The sequence below is a fragment of the Cladophialophora immunda genome, assembly GCF_000835495.1.
Source record: "Cladophialophora immunda strain CBS 83496 unplaced genomic scaffold supercont1.6, whole genome shotgun sequence".
Classification (NCBI taxonomy): domain Eukaryota; kingdom Fungi; phylum Ascomycota; class Eurotiomycetes; order Chaetothyriales; family Herpotrichiellaceae; genus Cladophialophora; species Cladophialophora immunda.
In genome coordinates this window covers 2,133,737-2,156,453 of record NW_015622546.1, presented here as the reverse complement: position 1 = coordinate 2,156,453, position 22,717 = coordinate 2,133,737, and the positions used below count along the sequence as shown (strand labels likewise).

Here is a 22,717-nt window from a genome sequence, read left to right as displayed (position 1 = left end):
TCCAATTCACGTGATGAGATGTATACTTCGATTTCGCACCCTGGATATGGGGGCCGGCAGCAGCACAAACGAATAAAAATGAGCCTACCGTGACATGAAGAGGAAAGCCGGGGTTTCATTTGGATTCTAACAACACCAAAAAGGGGAATCAGTATGAGGAGAGAAGTAGTCCGTCCTCAAAGTTGGTTGAGTGTTGGAATACTCGAGGCTCAATGGAACCATATATACATTAGCTTTGTCTCCTAGGACGAATTTACCGGCGCTCGCAAGGTGCTCTCTTGTTGAAACGCGCGTGGTCTCATTCGCGATTGAACAGCCCATCCCATAGATTGTCCCAGAAACCCAGATCATACAGATTCTCCACCTGTGCAATCGAAGAAACAAGTTCCCATCGCTCGTCCTGCACCTCTTCCTCGCCCTTGTTACCTCCTGCGGCTTCAGCACCAAGATTTGCAGCATCTCCTGTCTTTCTGCTGAGCTTCCTTGTCGGCTGTTTGCCGTCTCTCGTCCTCACCAGCCACCACTTTGCCCGGACGCCCACAGGCCATTTGACATCCCTGTCCAAAGGTTCCACGTCCTCCGGCAGAGGCGGATAGGTTTCTCTCAGTCGAGTCATCTCCGCCCTGAAAACTACCTTGTCTGCAATATCCTCTTTCCAGTCACTCCATTTGGAGCTCTCGTTCGTAGTCATTCCTGCCCAGATGAGATAGAGGTGGTAGGCAAGAAACCCCAGTGCCAGGGGTATACACATCATAGCTAGCATCATGACAGCCCCGATGCGCCATTCCATGGCAATGGCCCATGCCCAAGCGTGCATGTATTCGCCCCATGTCATCCGGGTGCTCCACCGCTTGGCCGTAAGACTGCCCCTCGTCAGCGCCGGCGGCACGAGGCGGTTCTGGAGTCTTCGGTCGAGCAAGATGTAGCCTAGATATGAGCCGTAGAACAATAGTGCGGCGATGCTGACCAGCAGAAGATTGAACCATAAGTAGTTGTTCCTCCCCACGCAGTTGTTGATCCAGATGCAGTGGTGGTCCTGTTTTTGAATGCAAGCTTTACATATAGAACAGTGCTTAGATCTGGCAGGCTTTGCAAATCGACAGGTGGAGCAGAAGTAGCCCGGGTGGAAGAGAGCGAAATCATAGGGATAGGCCAGCATTGCCGACCGGTGATTCTCAGAAGTGATGTTCGAGGAGGTAGTACCGGCGAGGTACAGAAACGCCAAAGGGGCCACGATCAGAGGTGGCAACACCGCTATTTGGTTGATCGAAAGACGATTCCATGCTGTCGGAATGAATAGGAATTCACCGACAACTTGTAAGAGGACAAAGAAGATCTAGATGCATATGTGAGCACGTGTCCCATTCCCCCTTCTGGGCTCGGGCTTCGAACATACAAGAACGATAGGATGTTTCTCGTTCATGAGATAGTTGCCCGTCCTCGCGAGACTACTTGTGATACGGCGGCCAGTAAGCCGTTCATCCACGGTGATGAATGCATTTGGGATATGTCTCCATAGAAGTCGATGGAGAAAGGCAATAGGTGTCCTCCTGAAAGGGCTTGTGAGAAGCTGAGGCTGTACGATTTTCAAGGGGGAACCCGCTCACCTAAAGACGGGCAATCGACCAAAGAGAGCAACGAACACAACAAACGAGATGCTTAGCACTACTATGCCTATGGTCCGTATAACACCCATTATTGCGTTCCGAAGTCATGTCTAGTGGGAGTCGTTGATAACGGGACTGGGGTGCCTATTGACTGGGGAGGCGTCGTTGATGCCGTCAGCCTTGGCGTTTTCATGGGCGGCATAATGATATACCGAGTACCTTCCTATCCCTAACAATGCGACAGATAGACCATGATAAGATTCTTTTCATCCCGTGCACAACTTCGCTATCCATCCTTCCTCATTGCTCTAGACTTTCTTGATTTATAGACAGACAAACAGATAAACAGTTATATGGCGAGACACATGTTCTGCACTCCTCCTAATGAAAAGACCAAAGCACTTTAGAACTCATCCTGATCATGTCATAACCTGTACCGGAAGGCTAAGTTCAACACACCAAAGCAGTTCGTTCACTGATGTCCATTCATGACCACCCCCTTCTCCATCCGGCTGGCTGCTCCGTGGCCATTGTTCATGGCGATATTGTTGCCTTTAGCATTGGAAAGAGCCGCCCGATGTCGGAACATGTTGATGGTGTAGAGGGTAAAGGTGACGCCGAACAAGATGCTGCATTCTGTTAGCGCACAAAGACATTGGGTCAACGATGTGGGAGTACTCGCAAGTTGATCACCGAGAGTGCAAGGGCGACATATAGCGTCGCAGATATGGGGTCAGTCGATCGCTTGACGAGACCACGTTTGTAATGGAGGCCGCGCTTATAGCTGACGCAGACGCCATCGTAGCAGACAGAGCCGCTGCCACTGGTCGTACCATCGCCAGAATAGTCGGTGCCATCATAGCTATAGCTTGTAGCCTGGACATACAAGGAAACCTTGTCGGCGTCAAGGGCAAATGTGCAGAGCCAAAAGATGAGGACGAAGAGCTCGACGGCGAAGAAAGCCCAGTAATTGTAAAGGTTGGTGTTGGCTGGGCTGTTTGCCACGAACCAGTAGATCAGGAAGATGATGGTTGCGAGGGCGGTGAAAAGACTTATACCACCAGCCTTGCGACAAGTCAGACAAACGTTTCTAGACATTTGAGGGTGGAAACCCACATCATAGTTCGGTGCCAGGGAAAGATGGTAGCACGCAATTCCAAAGACAATGACGGTGAAGACCATCTGAATGATCCTGAGGGGCAGGAAGGCTCGCTGCACGGGGACAACAGAGTACCCTTCTCCAGAAGGCATGATGGCTCGGTTGTTGTGTAGAAAAGACTTGAGAAAGGGCTTAGAACAAAGACTGTTGAACGGGGGTGGAAGGCAGACGAATGTGTCTATGGAAGCGGATGCAACGAGTGACTTGGATTTTTGACCAGAACGAACGGGTTGAAATACTCAAGGACACCTGAGCTGGAGTCCATTGCTGGTACAGTCTATATATACCGCAGCAGCAAACACCCTGTGTCTCGACCAAGATGGAACTTACACAAGTGAGTCTTTCGCATGACAGAATGGGAAATTGCCACAGCAAAAGGGCTGCAGAAATACGAACGCTTCATGGTGCACACCCTGGATGGCACGCCAGTTTGCTGATATATTTGGAACGTATAGTCTCCTGGAGGAGACACGAGGGGATGAAGTCTGGCAGGGCCAATGGGACCCCAGATGGTGGAAAGGGGCTCGAGGCACATCCCGCCCTGGTGCCTTGATACTAGCCAAGACTCTTGGCAAAAGCTTCGGCCACTGTCTGCCCCGTGAATTCCGGGCGCATCTTTCAGCCTCACCGACCTCGCGACACAAGCTTCATCGAATCCCTGTGATCGCCAAGAGAAACTCCGCCTTGTCCAATTTCCACCAGGCCGACGTTCTGGCCAACTTCGAAACCTGCATCTTCAGCGGCTGCCAGAGTGTCGGTGTCCTACGCAGGGGATCCCAAGCTGAGGAAAAAGGGATTCCATGCGCTGCCTCCAGTGTGATTCCCCTGACGTCTCCGAACTTCCACGCTACGGATTGGCTCGTGGCTCTAAGTTTGTGCACAGACGAGATCGCAGCCAAGACCGTGATAAGGCTGAAGCTCACACGTTTTGACTGACTCTCGTGAAATTGCCGACGACACATGGCGAATAACCCCGATGGAAAGACCTGGACTCACTTCAGGGACGCCATAGGGAGAACTCGAACTCTGTTAGCGAATCTGGCCCCTGCGATACGAGGACTTGAGTCTGCATGCAGAGAACGGGTTGATTCCTGCAACAATGCTATCTAGTTTCCTTGACCGACTGCTTCTAGATTGGGTATGGCTGAAAGACTCACAGAAACCACACAAGGAATCAAGGCTGCAATACGAACGCCATTCTTGACAATTCACTAGTTTGTCGCAGTGCCAGCCACGGAGCCTGAAAACCGAGCCTTGATCCTGAGACTTTTCAGCCGTGGACAAGCAGCACCCGACGGAACTATGGTCGAGACTCTGCTTCTCCTTCCAATGAGTCAATCTCATCTCTTTCGCCAGTCTCCCGTCTCGTGTACGGAGTACTTCATCGCTTCTTCATGTGGAAGTTGCCTCGACGAAAATGGCAATCCACACAGCGCGCCAACTGCTTGGGGGTTGTCGTCTTTTTTGGCCAGAATCGAGGCTGATGCCCAGGCGACAGGCCATCTTCTCGAACATATAGAGTCAAAGCGACCCTCGTGGACTACGTGCAGAGAAAGCTAACTGGTGGTAGTCCAACGTCTGTGTAATCGCCATGTTTCCCACCGTTCTGTGCTTGCCATTCATTATTCTTTTTGCGAGCATTTCCGATGCTTATCTCCTTCCGCGAGACTCGGCCCCGGTTTGCACAAACCTCCGAGTCAATTCAAACAATGGCGATCGCAAGATCGCCCTGGTAATCGACAGCTCTGGGTCTATGGAAGAGTCAGATCCTTACAATTATCGCCTCAGCGCTGCAAAAATGGTCCTCGACTGGCTTATTTCCAAGAGCGAGGTAACCAGTACCCAGAAGCAAGATAAGGTCACCGTCATCAACTTTGACGACGAAGCCTACCTGGACTATCCACTTGGAGACCCCGATGCGGCTGCCAGCTCGCTTGCGCAAATCGGCGCAGAGGGGGGCACATATATCGCCGGTGGTGTTCAAATGGCCATTAAACAACTCACCGCGGCCAACACTGGGGATACCGCTGGTCGAAGTGGCATCCTAGTCTTTACCGACGGAGAGGTACGTTCATATCAACCCACCTTTGTCAGGTTGCGATGCCCTCTTGAGCAACCCTCCGCCTTCATCTGTCTCTCACAAATCATTCTAGACATCTTGACCTCTGGAAAGATTCCTGTTTCAGTGACGCTGACCTTCTCCCAGGACTCGAGTACTTCAGATCTTGTGGATCAAATTGATCGTGCTACCAGCCTGGGTATCAGAGTGGCATTTGGGTTCCTGGACGACTCTTCCGGTCTGCAGGACACAGATGTTCTTTCCGCGATCATGCACTCCGGCGGAAGATATTTTACCATACAGAACTACAACGCTTCAAAGGAGTTTATTGACGGCATCATCGTCAATGGTCTTACCAAAAATGACAACCCAGACGGAGATACTACCACTTTGTTGGCTGGCCTCGATGCGTCACACTTCATCTCAGGCTCTGAGACGCAAACCATGACTTACAGTGCAAGGGCCAAGGAGCAACTTACGTTCAATGTTCAAAGCGTCAATGCCGGCACCCTGGCGGTTCAAATTGTTTCCGGGGGCAAGACCCTCGCCAAAGGCCAAGCGGACTACTATTCCAGCTACTATTCCAGCGGGTTCTCTGTCATTGCTCCCAGTACCGACACGATTGATGTCAAGGTCACGGCCGACAATGCCGACAAGAATTCTATCTTCGTCGTTGGGGTGACCTCGAACCTGCCACCAGAGAACTGCACAGTTGGCGTTGGCGACCCGCCGAAGGAAAACAACGTGCCCCAAATTGTCGAGGGTACTGTTAGCAGCGTGGTTGGACTTCTCCTCTTGAGTGGCATTGCCTATATAATCTACAAATACTGCTACAAGCGGCGTGGGAAACGCCATCACTATCACGACAAAGACCACTCCTCAGATTGCTCGCATGATCCGAAGCACTCCACAACGACAACAGTACAAGAGACACCAGCTCCCAACCCGGACCGTGTACCTTGGTTCAGTTTCCCGCCGCCTCTGCCTCCGACCCATCATCACCCACCCAAACACACGAGGACTACTGATGACCACGACCGCGACATGGATGAAGACTCGGGTTCAGAAGCTCCCAGCGACGACAGCTGTGATAACCAGTCGCTGTTCTCGAACCCCCCGGACAAGTTGAACGATGGCGGGCCACCCTGCCACAACGGCAATCCGCCCTCCTCTCAGCCTCCTTGCCAAACCAGCAACCCTCCATACCAGAACGCTAGCCCGCCCAGCCAGCCGTCCTGTCCCAACCAACCGCCAAATCCCAATCAGCCATCCCATCCTAGTCAACCGTCGAACCCCAATCACCCGTCCTATCCAAACCAGCCGTCGCATCCAAGCCAGCCCTCGAACCCAAGCCATCCTTCCAACCCCAATCAGCCCTCCAACCCACAGAACCCCGACCAGCCCGATGACCACGAGCACTACCCGCACGCACACATGCGGCTCCGGACGTACGGGGACAACCACCACCACCACATCGCGGCAGAGCACCCGTGCTGGCACAAGAAGTGCCCCATCGCGGCCGCGACGCACGTGTGCGCCGCCGCCGACGACGGCAACCCGAGCCACCACCCCTGCACGTGCGTCGACCCCAAATGCCCGCTGAACCGGCGGCGGCACCGGTGCCGCGACGAACACATGCCGCACACGTGTCCGGGACCGGACGTCGAGCCGCGGTGCCCGCTGAACGACCCAGAGTACGCCCGGCGGAAGAAGGAGGAGCGCGACGCGCTCGTGAGGAAGTACAGGGCGCGGGATTTGGCGACGGGCGGTGCGAAGGCGGCGGCCTCGATGGTCGCCCAGGCCGCGGTGATGTCACAAATCTAAAACGCGGTTGAGAGGGGAGGCGCGAGAGGATTCTATATGTGTAAACGACCCTGATATGGTTGAAATGGAGCTACCTATTTCAACATGCTGGAATGGCAGTAGGTGGATGGCAGTAGGTGCATAACAGGAGTGGTAATGAGTGTCTTATGAGTACGTGTATTTTTTAGCTTGACGGTGACAGAGCTCATACGCACTGCCTAGGGATCTTAAATTTGGGAGTGGGATTGATTTTTGACGATCTCGCAGCGCTTACTTCACGGAGTTATCACCAGGAACAAAAGACTGCCATAGGGGACAAGCATGCATAGAACGGAGAGTGAAATTGAACGGCATCACCTTGTAATGCGCTCTTCCCTTCGCCAGTGGAGTTCATGATGCTCTAGCTAAGAAGAATTCCGCCAACGCCGCGCCCAGTGCTGTACATTAGAGGGCCGAAAACCAGGCCGCTGATAGTGGTACAATTCATTGAATGAACTCATAGTCGTCACGAAAACAATTCGCCCTTTTCCTTCCTGAGATAGGAATCTGCTCGACCTCGAGAAATCAAGACATAGCCTTCCTCTCTTCCTTCTTTTCGTTCACCGTCTTGGCCCACTTCTTGCCCACTTCATAGCTGCTGATCATAATTGCGCATGCGGGTGCCACTTTTAAACATCGTGCCGCCCATCCCTTGAATAGTCCACTCATGCCTTCCTCGGTGAAAATGTGGTACAGAAAGCGTGGTATCGACAATTCCTCTGGAATATGTTTGCCGGCTTTGGCAGCCTCTCTTGCGGCCACCACGGAGGGGGCGTCGTCTCCGGCATGGTGATAAACTTGCTGACGAGTCTTGCCGACATCGAAGGGAGTGGTGACGAAAGCAGCAACCGCACCGGAACCTGCGCCAGCGACGAAGCTGTCGACAAAAGTGGTTGTGTGGTTTTCGAGAGCTTGAGCTGTTCGTCCACCGGTCATGGAGCGGGCAGGGTCAAGATGTTGGCCGTTCGCCAATTGTCGAGCATCAGTCAATTTATTCCGGATTGCTTCGTATCCCCACCAATAGATGCCGGAAAAGGGCACATCTCGCCACATGGTTAGGGTCAACCCACGCCATAGGGAGGTGTATCCCTGGGTCTGCGTCATCCGGTGCAAGCCAAGTAGCGTTTCTTTGAATACGCCCGTGTCGATCCCAGAGACCGCTTGCATCCGAGTTCGGAACATTTCGATGGGTGAGACTGCAATGGCAGCTGCTACTCGCGCGATGGAACCGGCAACGAGAGGGGCGTAGGTGTCGGACGAGATCTTCCTGATGGGACTGTTGTGGTGGTAGCGGAGCCAGTCGTAGCCCGTGAAGTAAATGACGTTGGCAGGAATGGCCATCAGCAACGTCGGAGAGAGCCCCCGCCACAACGTTGAATAGCCTTCGTTCCTTGCAATCTTCTTCAGGCCGTCAAGGGTTGAATTGAAGGTCTTCCGCTGTGTTTCTTCAACGGCACATTCAGCTGCGAGTGCTGATGACCCCTGTGCGGAGCCGTTTCCTGCAAGGCAGAACTGACCATTGTTTCCGACAAAAAACACCTCTCGACAACATGAGTTGACGCCGAGATCGGGCGGAAGCTGTTTGAAGTTTGTAGAATAGGCAGGGAAACGGGAGAGATTCGAGGGCGGAGGAGCTTGCTGCGATTGCAACCGTACACGCACAACATCGAGCGGTGTTACTGTGCAGGGGTCAGTAAGGGACAGTGGTATGTCGTACTGAGAATCGTGACATACCAAGCAGTGAGGTCAAGATACTCCCCCAGGTGGCGGAGATCATGCGTTGAGTGGTGGTTATCTCAATGGTATTAGAGCCTGACATGTTGCCGGTATCCTGTTGCGAGACCGGTACTCTGTCATGCCGTTGTCCCTCTGTTTGTGGTTGTTGTTGGGCATCGTGACCAAGCGCGTGTTGAGAGAGGGGATGCTCGTCAAGCGACTGCGCAGGTTCCGCAGTGAATGAGTAGGACATTCAAGCCGGAGAAGCCTAGACGAGTGCAGACTGATGCAGAGCAGAGCTTGTTTTGTACGGGATCAGTCTCAAGGCTCGTGCATCTGTCTAGGTAGAAGATATAGGACGAAGGGCGTGAGGAGGCAATTATGACATGGGAGACTTTTGGCTGGTGCATGGATGAGAAATTGAGCTGCCGCCAAAAAGTTCGTCAGAGGAGGAAAGACCGAACAATGCTCGGCCGCTATCGGGCGAGTTCAATCGGGCAAGCGAGCCGAGCCACTCGATGGTAGCGCCGGCGATAACACGGCAATTAGATAAGCAGCGAGCACAGGTACGTACCTTTTCCAACGCCACTCATTCCTTGGGGCCCCCAGGTTCATTGACTCACCCAGTCACCCACCGTGGGTATTGCGCCAAAAGATATTGACGACATCTATTATTCCTGTCCCGGTACCGTGCCTTGCTATTGGCCCACAGGGTGTATAACCTTGAGGTGATTCATCTCACTAAGTGAGACTCTTTCCTCGCCGGATGACATATCTCCACTCTCCCACCACAACCACTACGTAAGGGAAGGCCATCATGGCCGAACAGGCGTCAGAACTTGAACAATTCCGCCAGCAATGGAAAGAAGAAGTCAGTGCCCGCACAAGAAAGCCGGAGAAGAAGCCTCTATCATCAGCACAGCACAGACAGAGAAGGACCAGCGATGGCCGACCCGAGAGACCCGTCAACAAGCCCCCAACTCGACATCCAGCGGCAGATATTAAACAGGAGGATTCCGACCACTATAGCGATGCAGATCAGGCCCGCGGTAGCAGCTTGGCCACGATCCAGCAGCGCACAGAAACACTGAAAATCCATAATGTGGACGACGATGATTTCACTGCGAGTGCCTCGTCCAAGAAAGAACCCATCAGCGCGTTGGAACATTTCGAGCGCGCCGTCGAGAAGGAGAGTCAGGGGAATTTGGGCGACAGTCTCTCCCACTACCGCAAGGCGTACAAGCTCGATTCAAAGGTTGATCAATCATACAAGAACAAGCATTTTCCTCAGACAGCCAAGTCAAAGACATCCAACCCAAACCCTTCCAACGCTCCTGTCACCGTCCCTTCCACCGCCCACCACTCCCTCAAAGAACCTGGCCCAGAGACTCTCACTTTTGCTCAACTGATCAACACCTTTGCGCACGCTCAAATTGAAGCTGCACCGCCCGTCATTGAAGGTGACCGTCCTCCGCCTTGCGGTATCAAGAAACTCCCCACAGAAGTATTGTTGGAGTTGCTAGAACACGTAGCAATCCGCGATCCAGCCATTTTTGTTCGGCTATCTTTGGTCTGCAAGAAGCTGGCATATCATGTCACAACCGATAACGCCGTTTGGAAATGTGTGGCGCTGGGTCCTGAGTTTGGTCTCGCCGGTCAACGATACGACTTCAACACCGACTTGCAAGGTCGCGAAATCACCTTCCGCGCACTAGATGAGGATCCTGCAGATGGGGACTCGTCCTCTCCTTTACGTGTGACGGAACTTCCATTCCCAAAGGACACCATCTGGCGAGAAGTCTTCCACAACTATCCCCGCATTCGCTTCACGGGCGTGTACATCTCTACTGTTAACTACACTCGGCCGGGTGCTGCTTCTGTCACAGCAAGCACCTGGACCAACCCGGTCCACATCGTCACGTATTACAGGTACCTGCGCTTCTTCCGCGACGGTACCTGCATATCTCTTCTCACCACCAACGAGCCCATTGAAGTGGTCCATCACCTGACACCAGAGAACCTGACCTTCGTCCGCTCGGGAAAGAAGGAAGCAGCACACCCTTTGAACTTCACCTCCTCTGCACCCGCCCTCCTCAAAGACTCCGGCTCATCTGCTAGCGCAGCCGCCGGCAGCGGAGCTGGCACCAACACAGCCGCACCCCCGCCATCTGCCCGAGATGTCATGAAACACGCTCTCCGGGGCCGCTGGCGCCTATGTCACCCGAGCCTCGACTTCCCAGCCTCGGAGTCTACGAACCCGAGCCACGGCCAAGACCATACAGCCCCATCTTCCAACCCTACACCCACCATGTCTCCAGGCGACTTGCACATCGAAACCGAGGGCGCCGGCCCACGATACATGTATACGATGCACCTGTCCCTGAAGTCCGCGGGCTCCGCGCGCTCAAGGCACACCACCAAGAACAACAAGCTGGTGTGGAAAGGGTTCTGGAGCTACAACGTGCTCACCAACGACTGGGCCGAGTTCCACCTGAGAAACGACAAGCCCTTTTATTTCTCCCGCGTCAAGGGCTACGGACTGGGCTATTGAATGCCCAGGCTTTGAGCGTCGGCTTTTAAATGATCGAGCTCCATTGTGGGGACGGGGTCGCACGCACTGAAGCATATGGGTACACGAGCACATAATGTGGAAGGGAGAGATAGAGCATCTAGGATATCGATATTGGTCGCTAGAGGGACCTGGGGCGCTTGCAGGCTTGGGGCCCTCATATACGGAAGAATCCTATACGTAGCCCATGTCATGGCACGAGATATAGAGCGTGTATCCAGAGGCCATATGCGCGTTATGTATCTCGCTACTTACGCGCCTTCACCAACTCCATACATACCGAGTACAGTAGGTACAAGGTTACAGGCTCTCGACGCTCGACACTCGGCGAGTGGTAGATCCTGATTGAATGAGGCTCCCTGAGCCCCCGTTCGCTCCTTTTCATTTGTGTAGTTGGGGTGCTACATACCTGCAGGTGGTCGGTTCAAGATTTCTCTGCTTGGGTGCCTATATAAGCTGGGTGCTATACAGTCCATCCCAGTACGCAGCCATTGGCCAGGGGAAAGAACCTCCAAAACGGCTTCGCAGCTTCGCAGAAGCTGGGTAGGTACTAGGTAGTAGGTGCATAGGTAGACAGAAAAGTTCTCTGGCATGACTATGTAGCATTCTGCGCTATGGTATCCAGCAAAATAAATGCCTGGCTTCGGGGTAGGGAAAAGCTTGGAGGGAAAAAAGTACACGCTTGGAACGCTGTCAAAACACAAGAAACTAGGTAATGGCACTGGTGTGTGCTCGCCTCTCTCGATATGCCAAAGAAACGATCGTGGAGCAGCTTCTCAGGCCCGCTGTAGGAGGCTGCCAATCTTTCAAGAAATCCTCGAACCCAATGAACTTTGCCTGCCGCTTCCAACTGGTACAGGTAATAAAGACATCCGTTTGGCCTTGCCACTCATCGCCATGACGCTGCTGGGTCTGGTGATTGTGCGCTTTGACAGAGGACTCGAACTCGGCTCCGTGGTTTGGTCCTCGTCGTTCTCACTGGCCCGATCATTTTCCTCCAACCCGTCTTCATTCTTCCTAGGACTGCCTTCCAGCCGGTTATCAAGTCGAGGATTGTGAGACGTTGATCGCAACGGGACTTGCGAGGAACCATAACTTCTACTAAGAGACGAAGGCGGACGTGGGATCGACCCTCCGCTCATTGTAGGCTTGTTTTGGTTGTTGACGACAAGTGAAGACGGCGATCGAATGGTGCCCGGTGCTGGTGCGCTTGAATTCCTGGTTTTGTGATATGGCACAGGGTCTAACAAACTGCTAGTTCTCGCCGGCAAAGGATCGGCGACGCGCTCAGCAAAGGATCTGAATTGTTGGTTGTCTCCCTTTGCAAGAGGAGGCAGCGTGGAAGGTGATGCGGATGCTTCCCGGCTGAGTGGGCTCCGCAATGGCAAAGCAGTATTCGAAGAAATGGATCGCGGAGTATATCTTCTTGCGGTCAATGGCGTGGTGGTGGAAGAAGACCGATATGATGGTGCTATCGTGTTATCATACGACTTCACAACGGCTGACCATCTGGGTTTATTCGAAAGGGGTGTCGGTTCCGGGCGAGGCGCAGGTACCACAGGAGGAGTGTAAACGCCCTGGCGGTATACAGACGGAGGACCTGGCATAGGCGAGGTTCCTCGTCGAATGGCACTGCTGCTCGAATGCGACATTGGTGTGGTGGGACGGCGCGTTTGGGGTAGCATCGACATTCGTTTGTTGCTTGAGACAGGCGGAGGTGGCCTGCTTGTCGATGGGGTGCGCTGTTTCGTGTACCCGTTCAAACCGTATTTCGACGCAGGCTTTTCATGTCTTTGCGGAGGGAGATCAACCGACGAAGGGGGAGAACTACCTGGAGTGCCAGCAAAAGTGGTGCTGGTAAACGAGCGATCTGCGGAGACGATGCTCGAGATTGATTCCCGCAATTTCGAGTTTTGCCGCGAAGTGACGGGCTCGAGGAGGCTGTCAAGGTCGTCCATAGTATCCGTAAGATCCCGCATTCTGGATGATAAATCTTTGTGCAAGCGGAGGATTTCTCCATTTACCGTCAAGCGGTCCTTCAGACCCTTTTGTATAATCCCGAGCACTCGTTGAATAGCCGGGCTGTAATGAAGCTTCTTCGCCTCGAAGCTTTCGATCCTCTTGGCCAAAGCGGACGGGTTCGTTGCCTGAAAATTCTCGTGGATGGCTTCCTGGACCTTCAGGATACTTCGTTCAACTGAATCGCACATTTTCTGAGCTTGCCGACCAGCATTGCGGAACACAATCACCCAACGATCCTCGCTGAGCTCTCTTCGAAGTGTTTCTGCCTCTTTTGACAGCTCCGTCCAATTTCTCTCCAATCGTGCCCGCTTGTCATCAAGCTCTCCGCAAGCAATGGGAAAGATCTTCTCCGCTCGGGTCTGGAACATGGATAGCCTCATAGGCAAGAAATCCAATGAAGCCCGGAGGGGCTGCATCCTGGCGAAGAGAGCAAGCAGGTTGGAGTCGTCCTGCGGATTTTCAATGATGGGAGATCCAAGGGGCGACGATTCGAAAGAAGGGATGCTAAACCGCGAGTTTGGCGTAGTCTTCTTCTGGGACGGCTCGTCGATGAAGCTCTCGAGTTCGTTCAGATCGATATTTTGACTTGAATCGACCTGAGTCTGTGTTTGATAGGCGGTGTGTCTCTTCTCTTCCATTTCAAAGACCATGGCGCTCAGTGCGTCCATCTCTGCACCCACATCTCCGAGAACTTTTGCCCACAACTCCTCCCATTCCATGGCCAGCTCCACCTGTTCGTGCACGCTTTTCAAGTCTTTCCGGACGTCATCCCAACCGCCCAGAACCGACTCCATCTGTTCCACCACAGCCTGTAGATCTTCGGGATTTGCGTCGCCGATATCGGGACGCGATTGCAGTTCTTCGATCGATAGAACATACATGTTGATTAAAGACTCGAATTTGTTTATAGTTTTGTCTGTTTCGTCCAGCCCTAACCTGCCGGCAGCCGCAGCCCATTCCACATCGTCTTCGGCATCGAGATTTTCCAAAACCTTTAAAGCTTTCTTGATCCATGATTGTATTTGCTCGGCAGCAGTAGAGATGGCTCTTACGGCCTTGCGGGCGCTCGGGAGGGAGCTGACGGTTGCAGCAAGAGACTCGGCTTGTGGAATGTTAATCGAAGTAAGGCTCGCGATTTGACTGCTGAAGGAGGCCCTCGAAAAGGAGAAGACGGAGTTGCTTCTGGAGAGATTGTCTGGAATCACGAAGGAGCCAGCATCGCTGCTGGGTTCGGAGGACGCGGAGTTCGCCTGGTGCTGGGAGGAGACATCGTTCGACGAAGAGGGGACAAGGAGTTGATGTAGGTCGACATCGCTTGGGGTTTCCACCATGGACGGGCGGCGGAAAGCAGAGGTCATAACAACCAGCGAGCGCTGACAGTCCAGCCTGATCAGATGCTCGATATTTGAGGCCAGGGGACCCGGAGACAGGGCGTTGCTGCAATTGCAGTGTCGTTCATATGCGTAAGAATCGCCGGGGACAAACAATTCTGGAGCTTGGCGTGTTCAGGAACCGGCCGGACGGAGATTATAGCTAGAAGAATTGTGTGCACAAATGCTGTGAAACGGTTTGAGCGCAGTTGGGTAGGAGGCGATGCTGGCAGGCCGTGTATTTCGAGGTAAAGGGCGACGGTGAGTCGATGGACGAGGTTGGTTTGTTGGAGGTTTGTTGGCAGTGCACGCCCCGGGATTTGTTTGGGTAAGATTAAACCAACAGGTGAAGGCGACGAACCAGGGTTGGGGGACGCAGTCCTTCCCAGGGCGCGCTTGCGGAGCTTAAAAATTGGGCTGACAGCCGTGACGGGCCACTAGGATCGGGCTGCCTGTGCCTGAAAAATGCACACTGACATCAGGCCGTTGTCAGACGGCGTGGGAAAAGGCTGCGGACCTAGTTGTAGATAGCTCGTTCGCGTGAATATAAACAATAACTCGGATGACATTGCAGTTACGCAGGTCCGAGGACTGGGTCTGGATGATGTGCTTGGAATGGGGAATGGGGAATGGGGAATGTTGCCTTTTTATATATCCTAACAGGTGCCAATGCGGCCTGAAAACAAAGGGCCACCCCATGTCTATCAATGTTTGCACGTCAGGCGAATTCTAGACTGACCTGCATCAAGTCTCAGTCAAGCCGCGGGGATCATTTGCCATCAACAGCACCTGCAACGCCGTTCCCAGATATGCCGCTAAGAGAGGCCTCGAATATTATTTGAAATGCCCCAACCCCTTTCGAAACCCCCCTGATATTGTCCTCTTGCGTGCTGGTGGTAATACACGAGGTCTACTCAGATAACCTCTTCTCGCTCCCAGCCTTTCGACTTGATGTGCTCAATACCTCTGCCAGGATGAGGCTTAGATGGATCTTTGTACTCGGAGGCGAACGGGTTGGGGTCTTCGGCCTGGTTGAGATTGCCCAAAGTGTGATGGATCTCTCGGTGCTTCGCCTCGTCTGCTCGGATGTAGTATAGAAGGTCTTTCATGGTCCTCTTCCCTTCCGGCATGTTCCAGTACTTGATGGCAATCTCCGGTGCCTGGAGCTTCTCCCAGCCGGGCAGTTTGCCGCTCTCGAGGTCTTCAATGGCATAGGTGTAGGTCTTGGTCGCCTCCTCTTCTAAATAACCAACAAAGCGGTGGCAGGTCTTAGGGGACAAAAGGTAGGCGATGAAGAAGCCGTTGCAAAAGACGCCTTGGGCACCAAGGATCATCAATTTCATGAACATTCCGGGCTCGGCCATTTTCAGGAACGTCAGGAGGTGCATCCGCTCGTTATATGCGTCTTCGAGCATTGTTTCGATCCTAAGGAGATCAGCGTCAGCCTTTGTCACATAGACGCGACCCAGTCTGCAGTGATCCTCACCATCCATTGTCTCTTTTCATGGCCCGAAGACTCCGTAAATGACGAAGCATCCCGGCCACCATTCCCGGTACACCAGCGACAGTCTCGAGGAAGATGAAACGGACCAGCCATTTCCTCTCACTCATCACGTAAGGTTTGTTGGGATCGTGGCGGTACCCGGTGACGAGATCGGTGCCCCATCGCAGAAAGCGTACCGTGTTGTATGCAAGCCAGTCCGAGACACCTCGCACATCCCTGTGAGCAATCTCAATCTTCTTGAGTTGGTCCTCTGTTGCCGTCGGATGGGGCCATGGTGCAGGACTGTGAATAGTCAGTACGAGGGTCGTCAAATAGAGCTTTCCCAGCGTACGTCAGTTTGATATGAGGGAGGTTCTTGGGAGGTGGGAAGAACTCGAGCTGTGCTCTGTGGGAGGCAGAGAAGTTCCGTCTCGACTGCGCATCGAACGGTCTGATGGCTGCACAACTGGCCCTCAGACCCGCAGCGGTGGCAGTCGAGGAAAACAGGCCTTTCCTAGCTGCACTTGACAGATTCGCCGCAAGAGTGGGAGTGAAAAGCGCTTTCGAGGAGGTCATGGTGAGGAGAGGAGTCAATGTTAGTGGTACGGATCAATCGAAAGGTAAGCAAAACGTTCTGGTCAAGTCTCCTGGAGTCTTAACAGCTTTGGTCAGCACATTGAGAAGCAGTACAGCCCTGGCAGGCAATGTCAACACGCGGATCTGTTTTATAGTTTTGTATCGGGACCCGAACAGGTCCAGGCCAATATCAGGCTCAAGCGAGGAGCGAGGAGAAGGTGCGTCAAAGGGTTCGTTGTCATGCGCCACATGCGCCAATTTCGGAGCACGCTTTAGGCATCCAAGGCATTCAAAGATGCAGTGTAGCATGCCAACTGAGCATGTTACCAAAAGAGAAAGTCCAAGGTGGAGGAGTGAGGAGCAACGCGGTTCGAATTCGTATCCGCGGCTTGAGGTTAGCAATGGCCGTCCCACCTTTGTGGCTAGAATGCGCGACCCGTCTCCCCCAAGCAAGCCCAAGGCCCCAAGCCCGTCTGATGCCGTCTTTCTAAGTTGCTGACTCACGCAAAGCTTCTAACCACGATCCTGCGTACAATGCATCAATTCCCCTTCACTGTCCTTTATGCATTGCGAGCTTTGCCCTGTCTGGCAAAAGAAACCTTCCCAGTCTAGAACCGCCCATGGACCTTATGCAGCTCCTTCCTTCACAAGTTGCCCAGGTTCAAGGTGAGGTCGCTGATGACAAGTGGATGGCCACAAAAACACCCATTTTGCCATCGTGGCCCTTGATCCCGACAGATCTGGCTTCTCGGTGACTACGTGAAGATCTACAGGTACAGCTGACTTGAAGAAGGACGGCGAAGATCGGAATGTTGGAAGGCTGAGCCCATCAGGCTGGGAAGAATTGCATGGGCTCTCGCATGGCTCTCGCAGAGAGCCGCAGCGAAGGTGTCGGGAGAAACCGGCAACTCTGAGTGTTCGTGGTGTCGAGGCTGAATGCCCTCGGATGGGTTCCTCTCGCAATTTTCATCCTCCCAAAAGAGGCATACATGACCGATTTGGTGGTTCAGCGTCAAATGCTTATTTGCTCAGGTTTCTATTTGCACATGCTGGCCGGCGACCTCGCTTGGGAGATCCGGATATGCAGTGTGATGTGGGAGCCAAGTGCACAAAAAAGCCACCCGCGGAGGTCTCCAATAACGATGATATCAGCCCCTTTTCATCCAGACTCGGATTGCAGCCTCTCGTTCTTGTTTGTGGCAAATAAAAGCCAGTCGAGTTTCTGCAGTTTCTCACACCGAGACCTCGAACGATTTCTCCCCCTCTTTAATATCAATGTCTTTGATCTCGAGTTTGACGACGTGGGCGAGTCTAGGTCCTGAATCCAGATCTGACTTCAGTTTCTTTAGTGCTTCCTCATCGCCCTGCGCTTCTCCAGCTACCTAAGTGTGGAGAGGCTATGTCAGCGGGTGGTCTGATGCAAACTGGTTACTGATCGGTGAGTGTATGAAGAAAGTCCGACCCTTCCATCTGTGGTGTTGAATACGAAGCCTGTGAGGCCATAGCTCGAGGCTTTCCTCTGGGTAAAGTCACTGCATGGAGTCAGGTATGGTGAGGCCTCAAACTCCACACAAACACTTACCGAAAAGCAACGCCCTGCACTTTACCGTGGACTTTGAATGCAATTCGTTTGGCCATGAGGAACAGTAGTGGAGGTGGGTAGAGGTTTGGGGCTTCGAATCACGATGCCGCTGATCGTGTCTTGACAGACTTGTTATATGCCTCGATGCCTGCCTCCATCGATATGTTCGTAGAAATGATTGAATGCCACGAGATATGCATCGTCAATGCGGGGCAATTACGAGGAGTGAAGGACGCCTATGACGACAGCCAGAACTCAAGACAATTTGCACTTAAGCCCTGGGCGCCCCCGGGCCACGGCGCCCTCACGCCTTCTACCGGTAAGACTCTTGGGCGGTAGGTCCCGTCGATCCCGCCAAACTTTAGGTGCCGAGGAACGCGCCCAAGCCCGAAAGTGCGCGTCACCGGCCGTTGGACATGTCAACAAACGGGCTGTTTGGGCAACACCCAGACATACTTCATGCTATCATAAATCTACATTTGGAGTCTTTGATGGCAACTCGCAATCTATTACCGGACTTGAAAATAGGAAGCTAAGATGTGTAGACGTTGCTACAGAGATGGATTGTGTGAGATGAAGGAGCCCTTGGCTGTTGTTGATTCTCCCGACGTCGTTCCCCTTTTCGACTTCGAATCTGGCACTAGCGTCTGGATGCAATTTCACCACCACCACCACCACCACCAACCTGCTCCTCGACCATCAACTACCATGGCCAGGTCCATCTTCCTTTGCAGTCGTCTTTTGCGCTTCTGATCAGTCTGATCTTTCGTCGTTCATTGCAATATCAATTTGACTTATCGATCTGTCTGTCACTGCTGGTCAGACGTTTCCTGTCACTCTTTGTGCTACACGCCCTCCAGGAGAGTGCCACGGCAGTTGCTCCCGCTCGATAACTAGACGTCCTGTGCTCCCCAAACCGAGACTTTCCAGTGCCCATCCGGCCGCCATGAGCACGGATCTAGACCTGTCCTCATCCAGTCTCCCTTCTCGATCGCCCTCGCCCTCCCCGAATCTACTCGCAACGCCGGACTCCTCCACACTCTTGTCCCATCGATCCTGCTCCGGCGTCTCCACGATCTCGAGCCGGTCCTCGTACTCCAATGACTCAACTACTTCTCGAACCAGCACATACTCTCGTCGACGTGGCTATGTCCGTCCTCAAGGAGGGTCCTTTGCCGAGTCGGCCAAGAATCGTGAGAGTGTCATGAGCCTCGGTAGCATCGCCCACCTGCAATACTATTTTGCTCGAACGGGACTGTTAGATGGCAAGGGAGGCCAAATGGCGAAAAAGAAACAGAATGGAGAATACGACATTCCAAAGCTCTCGTTGACCGCAAATCAAGAGCTGGTTGAATCTCCCATTGAAGATGAGTCTCAGACCATTTGGGACACTGTGCCTGAGGATGGCACGGATGTGATGTTACCCCCAACCGTATCAACGTACAGTCATCGATCGACATATGTGGCCCCACCTCCAGATCAGAAAACCATGAAGAAAGAACTGGTGGAGGCTTTAGAGAACGCACTACAAGCTGTCGAGTCGTGTGAAGGTTCAACAACCGGAAATTCTGAGGATCAGACACCAGGATTCTACGAGATTCAGGGGCTGCATGTCCTCGATACCACCACTCAAGCAATTCGAGCCGCCAGACTCTATTATACGCTGCACCCTAATCCTCAGAGATTGAACTCGATAAGGTCCGACCAGGAATTGCGGAGGGACCTCTATTCGGTGCTGGATGTACTGAAGAAATGTGCCTCTCGAAACTTCGCAGGCGGTTTTCGTGAGGATGAAAGACTTGCGGTGTTGGTTTGGGTAAGTGATGTTGGCATGATGATCGACCAAGAGGCAAAATTGGAGGAGGCGGACAGGACCGAAAGGAAAGATTGGCACTGGATGGACGATGCCAAGTGGATTGATCGAGAGCAAGAAAGAGACGTCAACTTCCTCAACTTCCTGCTTCATGGGACTGGTCAATGCCCGTCAGCTGAGAAGAGTGATGTCAACCCCGAGTTTTTTCGCAATCTGGCTGATGGCAGAGATCTTGTTAAGATGCATAATGCCGCTGTCAAGCGATCCAAGAGGCAATTCGACTATATCAAGTCCTTCCACGAAGACGTGGCGAAACCGTACAGGCGTGCTGACAACCTTCGGTACTGGCTAAAGGCCGCGGAACTGAGATGGGAGCTCAAACTCCAGCTCGACGTTATGGCTGTTGCAAATCAGGTCGGCGACAGCACCACTTGGTCGTCCTTCGAGGACGTGATTCGACGGTGGAGCCGAGGAGTCCGAGCTGAACTTGCGAAAGATTGGAACGGGGAAGAAGAACGCAAACTACATGCGCGTGCGAGAAGCCTGGCGATGGCAAGTCCGCTGTCGAGCCCGTCGAGAAAGAACTCCCCAGCTCCACCTCTCCCAAGTCCCTTGAAAACAGCGATTGTACCGAGTCCTCTCAGGAGCCCATCGAAGGATTCTGCAGCGTCCAATGATCCAGATAGCCCGACTCCGAAGCCCACCTCCATGCCTTGCGGTGAAGAACTCTAAGTTATTGGAAAAGGTGACGAGGGCACGCCTTCTGTTTTGGACAGACTTTATTTAAAGCGATCCGGATGCATTACGATACCCACGCATTGTAAGGAGCAAGCACTAATTTCTGGACTGGCGATTGAGACAGGAGTTGTATTGGGCATTGCCTTGCACTTTCGACGAGATCTGGAGGACTTGCCGACGGAAACTACGTACTTTACATGATCGTCCAGTTTAACATTCGATGTAGCCATTTGTCAATATCAGTTTCAGCCAAAGCGAGGAGCATTTTATAGCGGAATTGGCAGTTTAACCCAAGTATCATTGGCGTTGTGGAGAAGTTCAATGCGCTCATGATCCAGGATTCGGGCTATCAGCCTTCATTCCATCGTTCTCTCTTTTGGTGTCTCTCATCCTGTCCCACTCGCTCTCTATCCTCCTCGCGTTCTTTCAAGATGGTGGTGGCATTGCGTCAACTTGACCCGCGCCATCCAAAGCTGGAATCCACTTGATGCGCTCAGGCGCAAACAATTCGGCGCCAGGTTTGGTGTTGTGGAGCAGGTTTACATCGTCCAAGACACCCGCTTTGATGATCCTCATGCCATCGATGCCGCCGAAGGTGTCGCCATATCGGAACAGCGTGGTGCCTGTTGGACGACATTCGTTCAGCTATGCCCTGCCAATGCGATGGGAAACAGAGCCACGGGTCCACGAGATCAATCACATACCACAGTCGGGGCAGAAGCAGCTGGTGATGGACTTTCCACTGTCGGCCGTCTTGCTGATTTCCTTGGGTGTGCCTTGAGTGACTTTGAAATTGGAGCTCGGCACGACAAAGTTGTTCGAGTAGTTTCCACCAGAGATCTTGCGACAGTCGGCACAGTGGCAGAGCGCCTTGTTCGCGAGGGCATTAGTCGGAGCTGATTGGCAAGACGAGACTTTCTGGACAGAAGGACTTACAGTCATGGCCGGCTCGCCAGAGTACTCGATCTTGATATTCCCACAGAAGCAGCCCCCGGTCGGCATGTTGGGCAAAATGTCAGAAGTCGGTGATCTTGGGCTTGCTTTCAAGGCTGGAAAGGGTTTGCAAAGACCGTCGCTCCAAAGTTTGCGACAAAATTCCAAGAGGCGGGCAATGGGGACCAACTTATGCTTGAGGGTGCTCTTTCGTATCCCGACCTATTGGAGCCACATGGTCTGAAGCCACCGTCACCACCCTGCGTTCAACCGAGATGGAGGCGGGGTACGAGTAAGTGTCTGCAACCATATGGCGGGCTCCGCTCACTCGGAGATGGTATTTGAGATTCTGTTGCCGCCAATTTGGTCTAGGATCCCGACTTGTGACGTCTAGTGGGCCAGAAGTTTGTCCTAGACGAGAAGGGGGCCTTTTAGGACCATCCACGGGTCATGTCAGTCTCAAAGAAGGAGTGGAATACCAAACCTCCCAGCCTTCGACACCTGATTTCCATCGCAAAAGGGCGACCTGCATTTGTATGCCCATTGAACGCCCGACACCATCACTGGTCAAGACGACGCGGGGTCAACACCAAGTCGAGGGAGAGACATCGATTAGCTTGGGCTAGCGAGGGTTTCTGTCTGCTGTGCTGCATCTGTAGTCGAGCCGCATCCAAGTTCCGAGGCTGTTGACCTGCAGATTGTGGAGGCCTGAGTTTCCCCTGCTTCTAGGCGCCGTACCCGAATTGGACTTGGATCAGCTCTCGGGTCCTCACAAGAACGAACCCAGCCATTCGGGTCGATTAGACGGACGAGAGGATGGCCATCGACTCCGAGGCACATGACCCTTTCGAAGGTGGCTTGGGACCTAGACAACATTTTCCAAGCCCCGGGAATACAGAATACACATGATTGCATCTCCATACCTCGCCATCTCTGGCAGACATGTCCATCCTGACGATCCGATCTCGAATACGAGCACAAAGTACTCGAAATCGGTCGAGGACGAGCAAAAGAATGTTTTGACAACTGGCTGCTCTGGAGAAATCTAGGACTGAGAAGATGATACATGCAACAGGTGCATGACAGAACCACTATAACGCTTTCATTTTAGAAGAAATGGGGCCAACGACATGCCAGGGATCCAGTGGATTCTGGCCCATGTCTATCCCCATTGAACCAAACAGGTTAGAAGCTGGTTTACAATGCAACAGGCGGTTGTCTCTGCAACAACAACAACAGCAGCAGCAG

General features: G+C 53.0%; 10 protein-coding genes across 12 annotated transcripts; 3 read left to right on the top strand and 7 right to left on the bottom strand.

Moving 5' to 3' along the window:
* Window positions 1-142: 142 nt before the first annotated feature.
* Window positions 143-1,716, bottom strand: PV07_10299 (uncharacterized protein). The gene is made up of 3 exons (XM_016397620.1): window positions 1,608-1,716; window positions 1,397-1,550; window positions 143-1,336 (listed from the first exon to the last, which is right to left on the bottom strand). Exons 1-3 carry the CDS (start codon window positions 1,694-1,696, stop codon window positions 299-301), a joined length of 1,281 nt encoding a protein of 426 aa, XP_016244811.1. The 5' UTR covers window positions 1,697-1,716; the 3' UTR covers window positions 143-298.
* Window positions 1,717-1,942: 226 nt separating this feature from the next.
* On the bottom strand, window positions 1,943-3,113 carry PV07_10298. Of its 2 annotated transcripts, XM_016397619.1 has the most exons (4): window positions 3,097-3,113; window positions 2,724-2,885; window positions 2,290-2,672; window positions 1,943-2,236 (listed from the first exon to the last, which is right to left on the bottom strand). In XM_016397619.1, exons 2-4 carry the CDS (start codon window positions 2,856-2,858, stop codon window positions 2,080-2,082), a joined length of 675 nt encoding a protein of 224 aa, XP_016244810.1. In that variant the 5' UTR covers window positions 2,859-2,885; window positions 3,097-3,113; the 3' UTR covers window positions 1,943-2,079. The 2 variants fall into 2 exon arrangements, with proteins under 2 accessions (XP_016244810.1, XP_016244809.1); XM_016397618.1 differs by lacking the exon at window positions 3,097-3,113 and having other exon boundaries at window positions 2,724-3,080.
* Window positions 3,114-4,296: 1,183 nt separating this feature from the next.
* PV07_10297 (uncharacterized protein) lies at window positions 4,297-6,964 on the top strand. The gene is made up of 2 exons (XM_016397617.1): window positions 4,297-4,831; window positions 4,973-6,964. Exons 1-2 carry the CDS (start codon window positions 4,358-4,360, stop codon window positions 6,647-6,649), a joined length of 2,151 nt encoding a protein of 716 aa, XP_016244808.1. The 5' UTR covers window positions 4,297-4,357; the 3' UTR covers window positions 6,650-6,964.
* On the bottom strand, window positions 6,868-8,812 carry PV07_10296. Of its 2 annotated transcripts, XM_016397616.1 has the most exons (3): window positions 8,402-8,812; window positions 8,185-8,346; window positions 6,868-8,112 (listed from the first exon to the last, which is right to left on the bottom strand). In XM_016397616.1, the coding sequence occupies exons 1-3, from the start codon at window positions 8,634-8,636 to the stop codon at window positions 7,193-7,195; spliced, it is 1,317 nt and encodes a 438-aa protein (XP_016244807.1). In that variant the 5' UTR covers window positions 8,637-8,812; the 3' UTR covers window positions 6,868-7,192. The 2 variants fall into 2 exon arrangements, with proteins under 2 accessions (XP_016244807.1, XP_016244806.1); XM_016397615.1 differs by having other exon boundaries at window positions 6,868-8,346.
* Window positions 8,813-8,991: 179 nt separating this feature from the next.
* PV07_10295 (uncharacterized protein) lies at window positions 8,992-11,428 on the top strand. The gene has a single exon (XM_016397614.1). It carries the CDS (start codon window positions 9,201-9,203, stop codon window positions 10,932-10,934), a length of 1,734 nt encoding a protein of 577 aa, XP_016244805.1. The 5' UTR covers window positions 8,992-9,200; the 3' UTR covers window positions 10,935-11,428.
* Window positions 11,429-11,758: 330 nt separating this feature from the next.
* Window positions 11,759-14,332, bottom strand: PV07_10294 (uncharacterized protein; the record flags this gene model as incomplete). The annotated part of the gene is made up of 1 exon (XM_016397613.1): window positions 11,759-14,332. One exon carries the CDS (start codon window positions 14,330-14,332, stop codon window positions 11,759-11,761), a length of 2,574 nt encoding a protein of 857 aa, XP_016244804.1.
* A 926-nt stretch (window positions 14,333-15,258) lies between these two features.
* On the bottom strand, window positions 15,259-16,403 carry PV07_10293 (uncharacterized protein; the record flags this gene model as incomplete). Its single annotated transcript, XM_016397612.1, has 3 exons — window positions 15,259-15,769; window positions 15,831-16,130; window positions 16,180-16,403. 3 exons carry the CDS (start codon window positions 16,401-16,403, stop codon window positions 15,259-15,261), a joined length of 1,035 nt encoding a protein of 344 aa, XP_016244803.1.
* Window positions 16,404-17,403: 1,000 nt separating this feature from the next.
* On the bottom strand, window positions 17,404-18,166 carry PV07_10292 (uncharacterized protein). Its single transcript, XM_016397611.1, has 3 exons — window positions 17,986-18,166; window positions 17,866-17,935; window positions 17,404-17,785 (listed from the first exon to the last, which is right to left on the bottom strand). Exons 1-3 carry the CDS (start codon window positions 18,039-18,041, stop codon window positions 17,636-17,638), a joined length of 276 nt encoding a protein of 91 aa, XP_016244802.1. The 5' UTR covers window positions 18,042-18,166; the 3' UTR covers window positions 17,404-17,635.
* A 481-nt stretch (window positions 18,167-18,647) lies between these two features.
* PV07_10291 (uncharacterized protein) lies at window positions 18,648-20,864 on the top strand. Its single transcript, XM_016397610.1, has one exon. It carries the CDS (start codon window positions 18,932-18,934, stop codon window positions 20,528-20,530), a length of 1,599 nt encoding a protein of 532 aa, XP_016244801.1. The 5' UTR covers window positions 18,648-18,931; the 3' UTR covers window positions 20,531-20,864.
* An 89-nt stretch (window positions 20,865-20,953) lies between these two features.
* PV07_10290 (uncharacterized protein) lies at window positions 20,954-21,538 on the bottom strand (the record flags this gene model as incomplete). The annotated part of the gene is made up of 3 exons (XM_016397609.1): window positions 20,954-21,159; window positions 21,241-21,406; window positions 21,473-21,538. 3 exons carry the CDS (start codon window positions 21,536-21,538, stop codon window positions 20,963-20,965), a joined length of 429 nt encoding a protein of 142 aa, XP_016244800.1. The 3' UTR covers window positions 20,954-20,962.
* Window positions 21,539-22,717: the final 1,179 nt, after the last annotated feature.